The sequence below is a fragment of the Hypomesus transpacificus genome, chromosome 12 (genome assembly GCF_021917145.1).
Source record: "Hypomesus transpacificus isolate Combined female chromosome 12, fHypTra1, whole genome shotgun sequence".
Classification (NCBI taxonomy): domain Eukaryota; kingdom Metazoa; phylum Chordata; class Actinopteri; order Osmeriformes; family Osmeridae; genus Hypomesus; species Hypomesus transpacificus.
Genome location: NC_061071.1, coordinates 5,463,970 through 5,480,923, shown reverse-complemented (window position 1 = coordinate 5,480,923; position 16,954 = coordinate 5,463,970). Strand labels below are relative to the sequence as shown.

Genomic DNA, 16,954 nt, shown 5'->3' with positions numbered 1-16,954 from the left:
GAAACAAACATGCTGTAGCCACTAAGGGGCAGTATTCATCTCCTTGATGAAGCTGCTGGTTTTGAACACAATAAGGAAGTCAAACAAATATATAAACATATAAACCCAAGCTAAAATGTAAATGTCAGAAACATTTTACCAGAAGGTTCTTCTACTGTTCCAAATTTTTCTTGAACCTTCTTGAATCTTTGGGACACTGTTTATGAGGTGTCATGGCCAGTTTCCATGTCTAGCTGACAAACATCACACTGCCAAAATAAAGCACAACCCAAATGTAATGAGGTTATCATCTTCTGTAAGCTGCTGCCCAAAAGGAAACTCAGGGGAGCAGAATACATTAATGTAAAAACAAGCAGGTGTTTCAGACTGTCTACCCAGGGCCTCTCTATGACACAGAGCTCATGGAGGGTACCTGGCGGGTGGTTGTAATCAAAGACATTTCTTATCGTGGATTTTCTAAACATGCTTGAATAATGACAACCTTTCCCCCATGTAAGCCAGATAACGGGCCTGGTATCAGACTTTAGGGCCTTAAGATGCATGGAGTGCAGTTTCCATAGTCTCCTACAGTTGAAGTGATAAGACCAAGTTGTATTTGGAAGAATCAAGAGGAGGAGGGGGTGGTTATGACAGGGGCGAGGAGGAGGAAACGGAGTGTGGGGAAGTGGAGGGGGAGGAGGAGGGGGGGGGGGGAGGAGGAGGCAGGGGAGGAAGAGGTGGAGGAGGAGGGGGAGTGATGAAGAGGAGAAGGAGGAGGGGGAGGGATGGGGAAGGAGAATAAAGAGGAGGTGGTTAGGAGGAGATGAAGGAAGAGGAGGATAATGAAGCAGCAGGGGGAAGAGGAGGGGAGGAGGGGGCATGGAGGAGATTGAGTGTGTGTGTGTGTTGAGAGGCAGGGTTATGTTTATGTTATGTTCATGTTGGATTGTGTGTTTAAACTATTTAGAGGTTTACCTGTTCCCTGGCTTCAAAAGTAGCGCGTTCACAATGACAGACACTACTGTGAAAATTGTGAATCATTTTGTGAGTCATCATAGTTCCCGTTAGAGATAATAAATCTGAATCTGATCTTGATAAAAGTTGTTTTAATTGATGGGTTTACGGTCCTATTTTGAAGTGTAGTACAGAACAGGGATCAAGGATATACTAATGGAACGAGAACATCACACACGTGCAGAAACACACACACACACACACATACACAAACACACACATACACAAACACACTCTCCCTCTTTCTCCCTCTGAATGTCCAATCTCTTCTCCAAGACACAGCCCCACCCTCCTGCCCGTGTCTATCCAAAGGTCGAGGAAGGGGGGGATTGTTGTGCTGTAAAAGTCAACGCTGTCCTCTGGGCCTCTCAGAGAGAGTGTGTGTGTGTGTGTGTCAGACCAAGCTGAAACATGTCTGCTAAGCTGCTTCTGGGCCTGGGCCTGGGCCTGGTTCTGGTTCTGAGTGGGTCGCGAGGTGTCGAGGGACAGAGTGCTGTAGAGACCGAGGCCAAAGAATTTCTGAAAGGGTTTGATGAGAATGCCACCCGCCTCATGTACCAGTATTCCCTGGCCTCCTGGGAATACAACACCAACATCACCCAGGAGAACTCGGACGAACTGGTGAGTAGGCTGGTAGGCTGGTAGTAGCCAAGTAGGTAGTAAGCTGGTTGAAGCCAGGTAGGCTGGTAGTAGCTAGGTAGGTTGTTGACTGGTAGGCTGGTAGTTGCCAAGCAGGTAGAAGTCTGATAGATTGTAGGATGGCAGACTGGTAGTAGGCCGGTAGCTGGAAAGCTGTCTGACTGGCTCGTCGTTTTTTGTTGGTTTACTGGCAGGCTGTTTGCAGGCTGGTAGGCTAGACTAGCTGACAGTCAAGTCCAGCAATGTACTGCAGCTGATATCAACGTGCTGTGAGGACATGTCCTCTTACAGTTGCTGGAGTGGAATATTGATAGCAGGACAGAGCTTCTCCTGGGGTGACTGTGGTTGTAATGGTTCACAGGCAGGCTAACAGTGCCTCATACCTAACCTTGTGTCAACAGAATGGTCAGTCTTCAAGGTTGAATAAAAATGTTACCTGACGGTCAAGGCTTAAGACTGTGTGGCCAGCTGGAGGGTCTTTGCTAACACCTGTATGTGTGTGCGTATGCCCGTGTGTGACTGTGTGTGTTTGTGTGTGTTTGTTTCTACAGTCGAGGCAGGGAGCTATCTGGGGAGAATATTATGCTCGCGTGTCGGAGGAGTCTCTGAAGTTTCCCATCGACCAGATCAGCGACTCGGAGATCAAACTGCAGCTCATCTCCCTGCAGGACAAAGGCTCTGGTGCCTTGGATGCAGACAAGGCTGCTCACGTAAGCTACACACACTTAAGTTACACACATAGACACACACATGTGAACCACACACACAACACACATAGACACAAGAGCTGGACACACACACATGTTAGTTACACGCACACACACACACACACATACACACACACACACACACACACACACACACCCTGTAAAAGCATATAATCAATGTCAGTCATAACACAAGATGTTAGGGTTGAAGCCTAGTCTATCATTAAGGAATCATTGATCACAGATCAGAAATGTGTGTTCTTCTTGTCTTTCCAGCTGAACAAGGTGATGAGTGAGATGAGCACCATCTACAGCACAGCGACGGTGTGTGAGCTGAACGACCCCTTCACCTGCCACACCCTGGAGCCAGGTACACTCTAGTCTCCTAACCCTGGACCTAGTACACTCTAGTCTCCTAACCCTGAACCTAGTACACTCTAGTCTCCTAACCCTGGACCTAGTACACTCTGCTCTCCTAACCCTGAACCTAGTACACTCAAGTCTCCTAACCCTGGACCTAGTACACTCAAGTCTCATAACCCTGGACCTAGTACACTCTGCTCTCCTAACCCTGGACCTAGTACACTCTAGTCTCCTAACCCTGGACCTAGTACACTCTAGTCTCCTAACCCTGGACCTAGTACACTCTAGTCTCATAACCCTGGACCTAGTACACTCTAGTCTCATAACCCTGGACCTAGTACACTCTGCTCTCCTAACCCTGGACCTAGTACACTCTAGTCTCATAACCCTGGACCTAGTACACTCTAGTCTCATAACCCTGGAGCCAGGTACATATTGGCTACACCTCTACTGGACACTTGTCTGCTTATCTCTTCTGACAGCACAATCGGCTGTTAGAATGCCATGGCAACACCCTTTAATACAAGTCCAAGGTCACTGTTATGGGACAGGTGCTGGAGTCCACCTCCACTGGCCCTACCGAGAACAGAGAAGACTTCCTGCAGGGAGACACTTCCTGCTTTATAGGAGAATGAGAATAGGATCAGATAGAGTGGAAAAGAAAGTCCTTGTTTTGTGTGTCTGTGTGGTGTCAAATAGACGATCACAAAATGTCAGATCGACTTCTACTGAACAAGCCACCTCACTATCTGACTGGAAACATGGACATGTTCTTCCTTTTGGTCTGTGTGTGCCCGTGTGTGTGTGTGTGTGTGCAGGTCTGGAGAGTGTGATGGCCAACAGCAGAGACTACTTTGAGCGTCTACATGTGTGGGAGGGCTGGCGGGTGGAGGTGGGCAAGAGGATGAGGCCGTTGTATGAAGACTACGTCGACCTGAAAAACGAGGCTGCCAAGCTTAACAGTAACTATGGAACCCCTTCCTGCTGGCCTCTCTGCTGGTCTCTCTGCTGGTCTCTCTGCTGGTCTTTCTGGTGCTGAAAGCCAAAACATGCTAATAAGAAATGCTTCTTTTGTCATGTTCTGTCGTGCGCCTCTCCCGTTCTCTGTATCTCTGCACCTCACTCTCTCTATCTCACTCCCTGTCCCTCTCTGTCTGCCATATTTCACTCCTTCCTTCCTTCCCCTCCTCTCCCTCCCCCACCCCTTACTCTGCAGGGTTTGAGGACTATGGTGCGTACTGGAGGTATAACTATGAGACCATTGAGGATGATCCCAAGTACCAGTACAGCAGACAGGACCTGATGGATGATGTCCGCAGAATTTACAAAGAGGTACCACCCCATGTGGCTTGCAGGGCACTGTCGATCAATGGCGGTGATCACCATTCGTTCATGGTGTCACCCGTTCAGTGTATGAGAGATGCACAAGTGTTTCTGTTGTTGCTTTGTTGGACTTTCTGACCCACATCTCCACCCATCTCCCCCCCCCCCCCCCACACACACACACAAACCAGATTCTGCCCCTGTACAAGGACTTGCATGCCTATGTGAGAGGTCGTCTGCAAAAACATTACCCTGGACACATCCACCAGCAGGGGCCGCTGCCTGCTCACCTACTGGGTATGCTGCCTCTGCTCTGCACAGCCTAACACAGGCCTGGCCCCACCCCTGTCAGCACGTCCTATCAGAGAAGCACTGGGTGAACTTGATTTGTCTCACCCATTCATATCCATCCAATGGATCAGTGCTAACAGTGAGGCAAACCAAACATACACCGACTGTATTTCATGTACTTTATTTCTGGAATTGACGCAGGTCTGTTGAAAGGCAACCCTGTAGACTTGATGATTATGGTCTGGTTTGAGTGAAGGTGAAACATGTTATGCACATTGAGAACGGCAAACATTCAGCTTCCCCTGGAAATATTTCTTAGGATATGTCCCTAAGCATCTTCAAAAAGCATGTTGAAAAAGAAAGATTGTTTTATTGAAAACATTACTAATACTTAAGTATTAATAAACAAATACAAATCTGTATCCAGGTGACATGTGGGGAAGATTCTGGACCAATCTCTATCCTCTGTCCGTCCCCTATCCTGAGAAACCCGACATCGATGTCAGCAAGGCCATGATGGATCAGGTAAAACACCTGGCATTTGCTTCACCCAAACACATCTCACCAAGACCAACCAGGTGACCGGTAGTGTCCTCCTGTGCACATGCATGTGCACTGAGTATACCTTCTTCTTAAACATAACTGATGGAATCTAAGCACATTTTCTGAAAGACTTCACCCACTTCTTCTTAACCACTGCATACCTGCTGAAGATTAGGGGACCTGGGATAAGAACCATATAGTGGATATTACAATGCTTCCGGATGCTTCATGATTTGTCAGAATCCACCTTCAAGAAATTATTTGGCCAGTAATGACACAATAAAATACAGATATGCATTTTTCAAACCAAAAAACAATGTTTTTTTCTTCATCTAGAAATGGCCTGAGATCAGATTATTTGAGGAGGCAGAGAAGTTCTTCATGTCGGTGAACCTTTATAAGATGTTTGACAACTTCTGGAACAATTCCATGTTTGAGAAGCCTGAAGATGGAAGAAAGGTGGTGTGTCACCCCACCGCCTGGGACATGGGCAACAGAGAGGACTTCAGGTACTGAAGATCATTCAAGTCAACCATAACATCTTAATCCAATGAAGAACCAGTCCTGCTTAACCTGGGACCTATTCTCTCCTCTCCTCTCCCCTCTTCTGTCCTCTTCTCCAAAGGATCAAGATGTGTACCAAGGTAAACATGGATGACTTCTTGACAGCGCACCATGAGATGGGTCATAACCAGTACCAGATGGCCTATCGTAACCTCTCCTACCTGCTGAGAGACGGGGCCAATGAGGGCTTCCACGAGGCCGTGGGGGAGATTATGTCGCTCTCTGCTGCCACGCCCAAACACCTGAAAGCCCTGGGACTCCTGGAACCTGACTTCGTTGACGATAAAGGTAGGTAGATGGGTCACTGAGAATACACCTGACAGGACACCTGATAGGCTTAGGAATAGTTTAGGAATCTTCTGAAAGAGAACTATTTCGATTTTATTTCCTGGTACAATCTTTTTTATTTTTGAAATGTTTATTGCAGGTGTACTTCAGAGTGTTCTTCCACTTGAGGGAAGAATCACATGCCCAGGCCCAAACGTAATACGCAGATTTTTTTCAAATCTGCGGAATTCCGCTAGCCTTCCTGTTTTAATGTCGGAGCGACCGAAGATGTTCCACAACAGTTTGACAGCGAATATGGTCGATTGAATGTTGACAGACTTTGCAAAGACGTATTGATCCATCCTCATAAAGATTGCCTGAAAACTCCCTGGCTCTGTCTCTTGCTGTAATTTTGGTCGCTAAGTGTTTCCTTTTCAATTCTTAGCATTTTTGGCTAACGTTTTAATAATAGAGACGTAATATGAGTTGAGAAGTTTATTTACATTTCGCCTCAGACCAATGTCATAATTCTGCGCCCGCGTATTATGCCTGCACATGACTCTTAAAAATCAATAGGTAATGCTGCTTCCTTTCTGCTTCCTGTCGCCCTGCAGAGACAGAGATCAACTTCCTGTTGAAGCAGGCCTTGACCATAGTGGCCACACTGCCCTTCACCTACCAGCTGGAGGAGTGGCGATGGCAGGTGTTCATGGGGAACATCCCCAAGAACCAGTGGATGCAGCGTTGGTGGGAGATGAAGTAGGTCTGGTGGCCCAGCAGGAGAGAGGTAGTGGTAGCGGGGGGTGGTTTGGTGATAGATGTGATATCACCCAGGCTCAATGCCTTTTGGATAAGAGTGTTCCATGATTGAAACCCATTGACTTTGAGTTTTAAGAGAGTTATTTGTTGGTTTGAAGAGTCTTGTGTTTGTTCTCATGTTTATCCAATTGGATAAGAGTATTGTCAACGGTGCTTGAGGCCTATTGGATTTAAGAGTTGTCAATAATTTTAGTGGCTCAGGGATTAAATACTGTCGATCAAGCCTCCCTTTAGTCAGCAGTGTAATGCTTCATCACTATTAGATAGCAGTGTTGTCAATCATGAAAGTGACCTATCCGATGTCTGCAAAGTCAGTAACCCTGCCCTCTCAATGCAGACGGGATTTAGTGGGTGTGGTGGAGCCCATCCCCCGAGACGAGAGCTACTGTGACCCCCCTGCCCTATTCCATGTGTCTGGAGACTACTCCTTCATCAGGTAGAGTACACACACACACACACACAGGCAAACACGCTCCTGATAATCTCTCCTTTATAATCTCTCAGTCTCTCTGACCCTAACTTTCAGTGTGTATGAATGATTGACAGGTACTTCACCAGAACCATCTACCAGTTCCAGTTCCAGAAGGCTCTATGTCAGGAGGCAGGGCATACAGGACCTTTGTTCAAGTGTGACATCACCAACTCAAAGCAGGCTGGCAATAAGTTAAGGTATCAGTATACTATCTCATTATTAATTTTGTGTACAGTAAAATGATAAATTATGCTATTCTATGTCTAAAGAAGGAAACAGAGGAAAAGAGAAGGCAATGCTATGCAATGTTATGTTATGCTATGTTGCTATGTCAAAATGTGTTGCCTCCTCTGCTAGGGCTATGCTGGAGCTCGGGAGGTCCAAGTCGTGGACCAGGGCTCTGGAGCAGGTTTCTGGAAACGTCAAAATGGACGCCACACCACTGTTGGACTACTTCAGCACCCTCCACACCTGGTTAAAGGACGAGAACGAGAGAACCAACAACAATCCAGGCTGGCGGACCACAGAAGACCCCTGTGAGTTCTGAACGGGTCGTGTCTCTCCTTGATCCCCTCCCGCGGATTTGACCCCGACACGGACCAAACTAATTCCACGTCCTTTTCCGTTTCCTCCCCTAGATGCAGCGTTTGCCATCAAAGTCCGGCTGAGCTTGAAGGCCGCCATGGGCGACAAAGCTGTGAGTCCACTCACCTGGGAGGGTCGTTCCTCCTGAGCACACTAACTTTGATCTTTCTCTACCTCTCTCTCCCTCTTTCTCTCTGTCTCTCTCTCTGTCTCTTTCACTCCTATTCACTCTCGATCCCTCACATTCTCGTTTGCACCCCTCCCAGTACCCGTGGAACCCCAACGAGTTGTACCTTTTCAAGACCAACATGGCCTATGCCATGAGGCAGTACTACACTTCCACCAACAGAACCGCTCTCTTCACGTAAGCACTCTCCCCCTCATTGCACTGAATGAATACGGAATGAATGATGCTAATTATACCTTGATAAAGGAATGAAAAATGGCTGGCTAGCTGGCTTAATAGATGACAACTGAAGACTGTTGGGTAAGGGCGAATCCGTGCGCTTACTGGTTGTGATGTCCTGGTTTACACTCAGGTCGGAAAACATCCAGGCCTATAAGGAGACACCTCGCATCTCCTTCTACTTCCTGGTTACGAACCCCGGCAACCCCACCACGTTTATCCCTAAAGCAGACGTAGAGGCTGCTATACGGTACGATCCCATGGCCTGCAGAAAACAGTCCTTATGTGGTCAAATAATCAACCTAACTCTACCAGGAACATTACTGAGGATTCATGCTGCTTATGCTGAGGATTCTTCTACACAGTCATCATTTACCAGTACTCTGACCTCTCCTTGCCTTTCCTCTGCTCTCTTCTCCTTTCCTCTCCTCCTCGCTCCTCTCCTTCCCCCATGCATACAGGTTGTCTCGTGGTCGCATCAACGATGCTTTCCAGCTGGATGACAACACGCTGGAGTTTGAGGGTCTCCCAGCAACACTGGCCCCGCCAGTGGAGCAGCCAGTCACAGTGTGGCTGGTGGTGTTTGGGGTGGTCATGGGACTTGTAGTTATGATGGGCACCTACCTCATTGTCTCTGGCTTCCTTGACAGAAAGAAGATGTAAGTGTGTGTCTGTCTGATCTCAGGTTTACAGTATACTGAGGCGTAGTCTGAGGTTTACACTAAGGTGTAAGTTAAAACCTTATTCTGACTTGATTGGAATGTAGCAAAACAATGTTTGTTTAAACAAACTAACTTTTACAAATGAACAAAGTTTGGAACAGTGAACATTTAGAACAAGCTGCGTACACAGCAACACCATCTTTCCATTCTATCCTCTGTAACAAGATTATTTGTTTGTGGGATTGTGTTTTTGTGCTGTGTGTGTGTGTGTATATACATGTGTGTATGTGTGTGTGTGTGTGTGTGGGTATGTATGTTTATGTATGTATGCGTGTGTGTGTGTCTGTGATGGTGTGTGCGCACATGCGTGTAGGAAAACAGCAAACCCCGAGGCCGCAGCTGCCCTCCCAAACCCTTACGTGAATGGAGAGGCCAACAAGGCGTTTGAGGGAGACGAGGGGGAGCAGACCGGCTTCTGATCCAGACGTCTGGCCTGGGAGGGACGGCCAGCCTCCACCTGACCCCACCTTAGCACTGTGATCATGGCTGTACATTGTGTACATGTGTTATATATACATTTCTAATGTGTTGGAGAGTGTTTTTTGCACAGTTTGTTCTTGCGTGTCAATTTATTCTAAATAAGTCAAAATTGATAGGATAATCACTTGTGGTTGTTTATTTGTTAACTGTCAAGTAATGTTGTCAAATTCCTAATTTATATATTGAGCACAGACAGTAAATAATCCTTGTCTTGGGGATGGATGTTGATTTTAATACTTTCATACCAATTAAACATCTTTCCAGAAAATGAAACAGTTACATAAGTTTTATTGAATTCTTTAAAACTTATGAAAAAAATTAAATCAAGGTTTTCGCTTAGATATCCTTCCTGACAATTACACTTCAATGTATGCTGCATTTACTGTAACAATTTTAAAAATGCATGACCTGAAATACCAGGATAAAGCATTCATGAAAATACCAGAAACAAAGCAATATAAAAAATATTCTAGTAACAATCAAATACCACAGCAAAGTCACACTGAAGAATTTTATGAACTTGTATACACATATCTGATTAACATTTGCACAAATCTAGTCTAATATAAAGTGTCCTTTTTTTTGGTTGTTGCCAAAATATGATACATTGCACTCAACAAGCATTCAAATATGTGCAGCAGATGAAAATATATGTTAATTTCAATTAGGAAGCACACAAGGACAGCTGTGGATTAATTGTTAAGGATCATAGTAAATTGAATAGTTTTTTATGTAAATAGGTGTATAGATATTTAATTAGACAACCATTTATTGAATCTAGCATTAGCCGTCCCAAAAAAAGATGCAACTTACTATGATCCTTATCCATTAATTTATACTACTAAGAGTGAATAACAGTAACCGAATAATGTTTAAATGTTGCATTAAAGATACATGTTAATGGATATTTTTTACTACCAAATGACTTGCAATTGAAATCATCAGCATTGTGGTTGTTTTCTCATTTGCTGACGTTCTCTGTGTGATAGACAGACAAACATGTCCAATGATAGCCTATGTTTGTATTTTTTATTTTTTTGGTAACATGAGCAAATGCTACATACTAATGTCTTCTCTAATTTGCATAAATACCACAACATATCTAAACATTGGATATAGCCAGGTGGAAATGTCTTGTAGAATCTTGTTGACATCTTACAGTAAAAGACTATAGAGGCAAACAAATGTCACCATAAGGGGCAGAGATTCAATCATTCATTCAAGGTCCACTCAACTGTCAATCACCTGTCACTAAGCTGTCACTCAGGGAAGAAAGATTTCCTTTTGTTTCTCCTACATGGATTATTCAACCTACATTAAGAAAACATACCTGGTGATCAACTACAATTTATTGGGAACATCTGGACGTGTGTTGAGCTGTGGTACGACCATTATTGGTGAAACGACCCATCCCAAACCTCATCTCTGCAATAATAATTAATAAACTGTTATATTTCAACAAGATTCAACAAGACATTTTCACCTGGCTATACCCAACGTTTAGTTCTGTTGTAGTATTTATACAAATTAGCATATACCTAATTAGATTATGCACCGTTTGCCCATGTTAACAAACAATTAAACTTGTAATACATTTTCAGTTTGTCTCGATCAACTCAGTAAGTTTCATAGGGATATCTAAAGGTTAAATTATTTTCCCTATTCACGTGAGAAAAAGAATGAATAGGCGTGGGGTGATTTAGGGAACCATATAAGAAATTGGTCATCGGACCACACATTTTTGAAGAGTCAGTCATTTTACTCATCCTGTAAAGAAGCATGAGAAGTAAACACATTTGAGTTCAAATATATATTTTTTGCCTTCCAAAGTAAAATTTCTATGATCGAGGTTTTTTTTATTGTTGTTTCTGAACAGTTATAGACAAGTTTGAAAACATTTCACACATGTTTTAATGCTTTGGTAAGCTACACAATGAGTCAACATAGCTAGCATGATTTTAGCTCAAAACTGCTGGATGATGCATTTTTTCAAAAAACGGGGGATTGGGGTGATTTGTGCCAAAGGGCCTGGGGTAAGTTGTGCAAGATCTGTGAAGAGAATTGCAGTCAGTTTGGTCTTCATTTGAATTTATTTTTGTTCTGAACATGTGTTCATGTAAATTACCTTTAAATAGAATTGCTTTTTTGTTTTCATTTGAACTCAACTTTGTTCTGATGTGTTCATGAAGCCCTGGGCCTTGTTTAAGAAAATTGACCTTTGATACCAGGCATCCCAAGTCTCCCGGAAGTTCCGTGAGTCTCCCGCATTTCAATAGCGGCTCCCTGACGCTCGCAAATGCTATACAATCTCCTGGATATCGGGGATTTTGTATTTAACGCGAGCGAGAGAGAGACTGTCCAATGGTCATTTCTGGTCGAGACAGGTGCATATCGCACGTTCTGATTGCGTCCAGGGGGTGGGGGTGCCTCCCTGAAATGAATCATGCAGGTTGGGATGTCTGTGATGTGCTCATGTGGCGCAATAGGCTTGTAGAAAATCAGCCTTCGATGTTGTAAAATAACTTTAAATAACAAACAAAATGAACTCTTCAAACCCCCACAAACTTTTCTCTACCTTCTCCACCCTTCTTAACCCACCTCCCCCACCCCCCTCCCTCCACCCTGACAGCAGACGACTTCTCCTCCGTCTTTGAGAAAAAAGTCGCCGACATTAGCAGTCGGTTCGCTAAACCCACCTTTCCTACCCTCTCACCCTCCACGACTGACCCAACTAAATGTCTAAACTCTTTCTCTCCCCTGTCCGAGGCAGAGATCTCTGACCTCATTCTCATCGCCCCACCTCCTGTCCCCTTGATCCTATCCCCTCCCCTATCTTTCAAACCATATCCCCCTCCATCATAACCTTTCTTCTCCATGTCCTAAACTCCTCTCTTACCTCCGGCACCTTTCCCTCTGCCTTCAAACAGGCCCGAGTTACCCCTCTACTCAAAAAACCCTCCCTCAACCCTGCCGTCCTCCAGAACTACAGACCGGTATCATTGTTGCCCTTCTTTTCAAAAACAATTGAATGTGCTGTATCTAACCAATTGTCAAACTTTCTCTCTCAGAACAACCTGCTTGACCCCAACCAATCTGGCTTCGAGACTCCACAGAGACTGCCCTCCTTTCAGTCACCACTGCCCTCCAGTCTGCCAGAGCGGCTTCCAGGTCATCCGTCATCATTCTGCTGGACCTTTCTGCAGCGTTTGATACGGTTAACTACCAGATCCTGCTCTCCAGACTTTCTGAGATGGGCATCACTGGCACTGCACTCCAGTGGATCTCATCCTACCTGTCGGGAAGATCCTACCAGGTCTCCTGGGGAGGCAAACTGTCAGGCCCTCGCCAGCTCTCCACTGGTGTCCCACAGGGCTCCGTTCTTGGACCCCTCCTCTTCTCTCTATACACCACCTCACTTGGACCAATTATCACCTCCCATGGCTTCTCCTACCACTGCTACGCTGACGACACGCAGCTGTACCTGTTGTTCCCCCCAACTGATCCGGGGATCTTAGCTAGGATTGAGGCCTGCCTCAGAGACGTCTACACCTAGATGACAGAGCAGCCTTACACCCCCACCCGTCACCTACGGTCTTCTTCAGACAACCGCCTTGTGGTCCCATCGCTCAAGACCGCCCGGTCCCAACACAAGCTCTTCTCCTGCCTGGCCCCCCAATGGTGGAACCAGCTCCCCACCTCCATCAGGGACACTGACTGTCTCCCCACCCTCAAAAAAAGGCTCAAGACGCACTTGTTCCGGGAGTACAACGACACTTAGGAATGCTTGATTGGACCTGATGGTAGTTTCCTCCAGGATCCCAATGACTCTTATTGAGAGACTTGCTGCTCTTGTAAGTTAGTTATAACGAAGTTAACTCTTGAACTCTTGTACTCGCTGTGAAATATTTTACTGTTGATTGTTCTTCTACAGGTACAGTCTTGCACTTTTTGTGGTTCAGGTTGTTTTAATTTGTAACTTGTATAATTGCATGCTCTTATGGGTCTTCCCTTTGGCACTTGTTTGGTTTTTCACAATGTATGCTTCATGTTTTGGCTGCTTGCAATGTTTGGGACTACCTCATTGTTATGATCAGTGACCTATGCTCTTTTGTAAAGCTCTCTCTTGGAAGTCGCTTTAGATAAAAGCGTCTGCTAAATGCATAAATGTAAATGTTATATAATCAGTAATTATTATTATTTTTTATCTAGCTTTTATATAGCATCACAGTTTCTGAGATGAAAAAATATACTGTTTTACTTCAATAATCAATAGCACAATTGACCCCAATGTATTCTCTCTAAAGGCACAACTTACCCCGCACTGGGGGCAAGTTGTGCCACAAGACCACTTTTTTTCAGAAAGCTATATTTCTTAAATACTATATTTCAGATCCAAAGTGATTGTTCCCAGGGATGGAACACATCCTGAAATATATGTACATATTTTAGTTGGGAGCATTCCTGTCATGGCCTCGTTTTAAAGTCACTTTAAGTAAAAAACTGGCACAACTCACCCCACTCTCCCCTACCGTATTTCTTCGAATAAATGCCGCCCCCTATTCACGTGAGAAAAAGAATGAATAGGCATATGAATACCGTATTCCGTCGAATAAACGCTGCCCTCTAATAAACGCCGCACCAAAAATGAACGTTGTGTAATAAACGCCGCCCCTGATTAAACGCTGCACCAAAAAATCTGAAAACAGTTATCTAATTGATTAAATTCAACCCCAGTATTTATTACACATGTACAAAACTTTCTGCACAGCTTTCTGTTTGAAAGCTAGGCATGCTGCTTTAGATTTCTACACAATGTAGAGCACTTGTATCTGAGACAGTTGTACTACCAACACACCTAATTGATAGCCAATGAGAAAGGGAGTTGCTGCACTCATAGACAAACAAAGAATAGACAAGGAGCTCAGTGGAAGTAGACTAAATGAAACCTGCGTTTTTAGCTGCATGATTCATTTGTCAAAATGCCAGCAACAAAGTTGTCTATGCTTGCACTGCAGCTACAATTCCCGAAATCTCTCTTACAAATTAAATGCCGCCATCGAATAAACGCCGCCCTTGAATAAACGCCGAACCAAAAATGAACGTTATTCAATAAACGCCGCGGCAGAAATACGGTAGGCTATATCTGGGTCTTTTTCTAAACTTTCCCCTAATGGGATTCTTCTGTTTTTTTTTCCTTACTCAGGACATATTGAGGATACAAAATCAGTTGAGTTTGCTTCTGTTGCAATTTGTCCTACCCTTTTTCATAAAATGACTGGACTATTTGGGAAAGTATGGTTTAATTTGAAATATTTGATATTCACAATATTTTCACATTTTACATGACAAAATTATTGCAAAATTATCTCTAATATTCAATATATCGCGCATGTTTAAATATCATTACGACTGATTCAATGACTTTTCTTAGTAAGAGCAATAATCATGATCAGCCACAGTAACATAAACACGTGGTTCTGCTGTGCATTTGGTTGATATCCAAACTCACAGCTTAGATGTACACTACCGCACAACTAATTCCATTACATCAAAAGGAATCACCTCTAAATATACCACATCTAAATGTATCACATCTCAATGACATGGTGTAGTAGAAAAACATCACACTGTTGTAATTATGAAGATGGGTAATGAGTATGGATTATATGATTGAAAATGAACCTCTTAATCACTTTTTTACCTTTATATGCTGTATTACTGAAAACCGGATGCAAAGCTGTTGACTGATTAGTATTGCCATTAATATGTAGAAGATATTAAACCTAAAGTGCAAATCTGGATATTTAGCGGCTGAGGGCGAGAGAAGACTGTGTGTATATACTTCTTCCATAGAAAACTGAAAGGCCCAGATATCATGAACTACAAGGCCCAGATATCATGGGACAGATTTACGACCTTACGCTCAGCAATCCAGTGCAGCTGGTCTTCAAGGCCAGAGCAAGGCAAAAAAAATTGGAGAGTTTTCTATGTAACTGTAATCTGAAGCCCTTAGGGTAAGAGACCAATAGTGTGAGAAATGCATAATGTATCTGTGACAAACAGTATTATACCAATAATGGTAACATATACACACTTTAATGGTGGTTGGTATGATGTGTTTATACTTGTCGCTGCAGGAGGTTTTAGACCATTTCAACTGTGGAGGTCAAGCTGGGGCCAGTGACATTAAACATTATCGCTCTCATATAGCTTTCTTTACTGCAGGCATTAGCAGGCAAAATGTGATGTTTACAATTATTAAGATTCTACATTTAAGGAGGGCCACACGGGGGTCCAAGTTTCTTGTCACAGGGGCAACCCACTCCAACCCACTCCCCCCCCCCCCCTCCCCCCCCAAGAAATGCCCATGTGCAGCACCACGTAACATTCCAGAAGTAGATACAAATTCTTCCTTTGGGTTAGGGGTTCAAGAGATGTGAACATTTGACAAAGCAATGTTAGCTATGACACATTTTCATTTTTTAAATAATTGTACTTCAATAGACACTTTGCATAGTAAAAACAATAGTGACAAAACTGCCACCCCAAAATAACTGCTGGACCCACCTGACCATCAAATGAAAACATTTCTGGCTATGCCACAGGTTCTAGACATTTAAACAAGACAAATTCCTGAAAAATACTTAGTTGGCTACTGGCATGTAAAACTCATTATATTATACTCTCGAAACATTACGTACAACTTGCTGCCATCTTTGAACCACTCTTGCTCCAGTAATTTGGGTCTTCAACGTCCCTCAGTTCTTCTTAATCAGAAAAAAGAATGAAGGCTCTTGTTCCTGTCCCTTCTCCATCTGTTTCGCCTGGGCTGACGGGGCTGGCTGGCCGGGACGACTGTTGGTGTGGATGAACCAGCCAGGAAAGGCGGCGGACTCAAACCTCAGCAGGCCTGTTACCGAGACTGCCTTCATGTAAAACAGGAAACCGAGAGTATCCTGGTCGCCCGGTGGAATCATCTTCAGCTGCTTCTTGTCACATGTCTGATGGCCAGGGACCCAGAAAGTAAACACAGTATGTTATGATGAGTATCATCGCAGTTCTGAAGCAATAATCCACAAGAAGATGCGCTGTATCGCCACGTAAATGAGGGTATCTCTTCACCTCTATGCGCAGAGACACCGTGTCCCTCTCCTTGCCGCACTTCAGGTAGCAGTTGGAGTCGGTGAAGTTGAGCACCACGGGCATTCCCTTGAACGTCCCATCAACGCTGTCCGATGCGTAGTAGTAGATGGTCATCATCTCTGCTCGGAGAAGATGCACAGCGGACCGAGCACACACACCAGTTACAAATGTCTCTAGGAACAAATGTGTTTGTTTGACGTGCGTGGGGATGTCGTGCCAACATGTTAGTTAACCCAATATTGGTTTGTCAGGGGTCATGTGGGCATGTTGGACTAGCCTGGGTTTGATAGGGGTCATGTGGGGGTGTACTCACCTGGGTTAGGCGACAGGTAGGGGGAAGATTTGGGGCAGGATGACCTCAGGTAGAAGTGAGTCTTCAGGTGTTCAATGCAAATGTTCTTTCTGTCCCTCTCCAGCTTTTTGAAACTTTCCCCTCCTCGTGCCACTGAGAGGACACACAGACAGACAGACAGACAGACAGACAGACAGATAGACACACTTCAAAAACCAACTTCCAAAAGCTTCCTCTTGTGTCCAATCTTTTTATATTTGGATTCATCCTGTAAAAAATAACAGGAATCATTTCTTGACTGTCAACTTGAAGAATGGGAGTATCTTCATCACCTTGGTCAGAACA

General features: G+C 44.3%; 1 protein-coding gene across 1 annotated transcript; it reads left to right on the top strand.

The window, feature by feature from the left end:
* The first annotated feature begins 1,339 nt into the window (after positions 1-1,339).
* On the top strand, positions 1,340-9,457 carry ace2 (angiotensin I converting enzyme 2). Its single transcript, XM_047031057.1, has 18 exons — positions 1,340-1,614; positions 2,184-2,342; positions 2,616-2,709; positions 3,521-3,664; positions 3,919-4,034; positions 4,217-4,322; positions 4,744-4,841; positions 5,196-5,368; positions 5,485-5,711; positions 6,305-6,449; positions 6,847-6,945; positions 7,056-7,178; positions 7,339-7,517; positions 7,620-7,678; positions 7,833-7,930; positions 8,106-8,222; positions 8,434-8,631; positions 9,008-9,457. Exons 1-18 carry the CDS (start codon positions 1,405-1,407, stop codon positions 9,111-9,113), a joined length of 2,451 nt encoding a protein of 816 aa, XP_046887013.1. The 5' UTR covers positions 1,340-1,404; the 3' UTR covers positions 9,114-9,457.
* Positions 9,458-16,954: the final 7,497 nt, after the last annotated feature.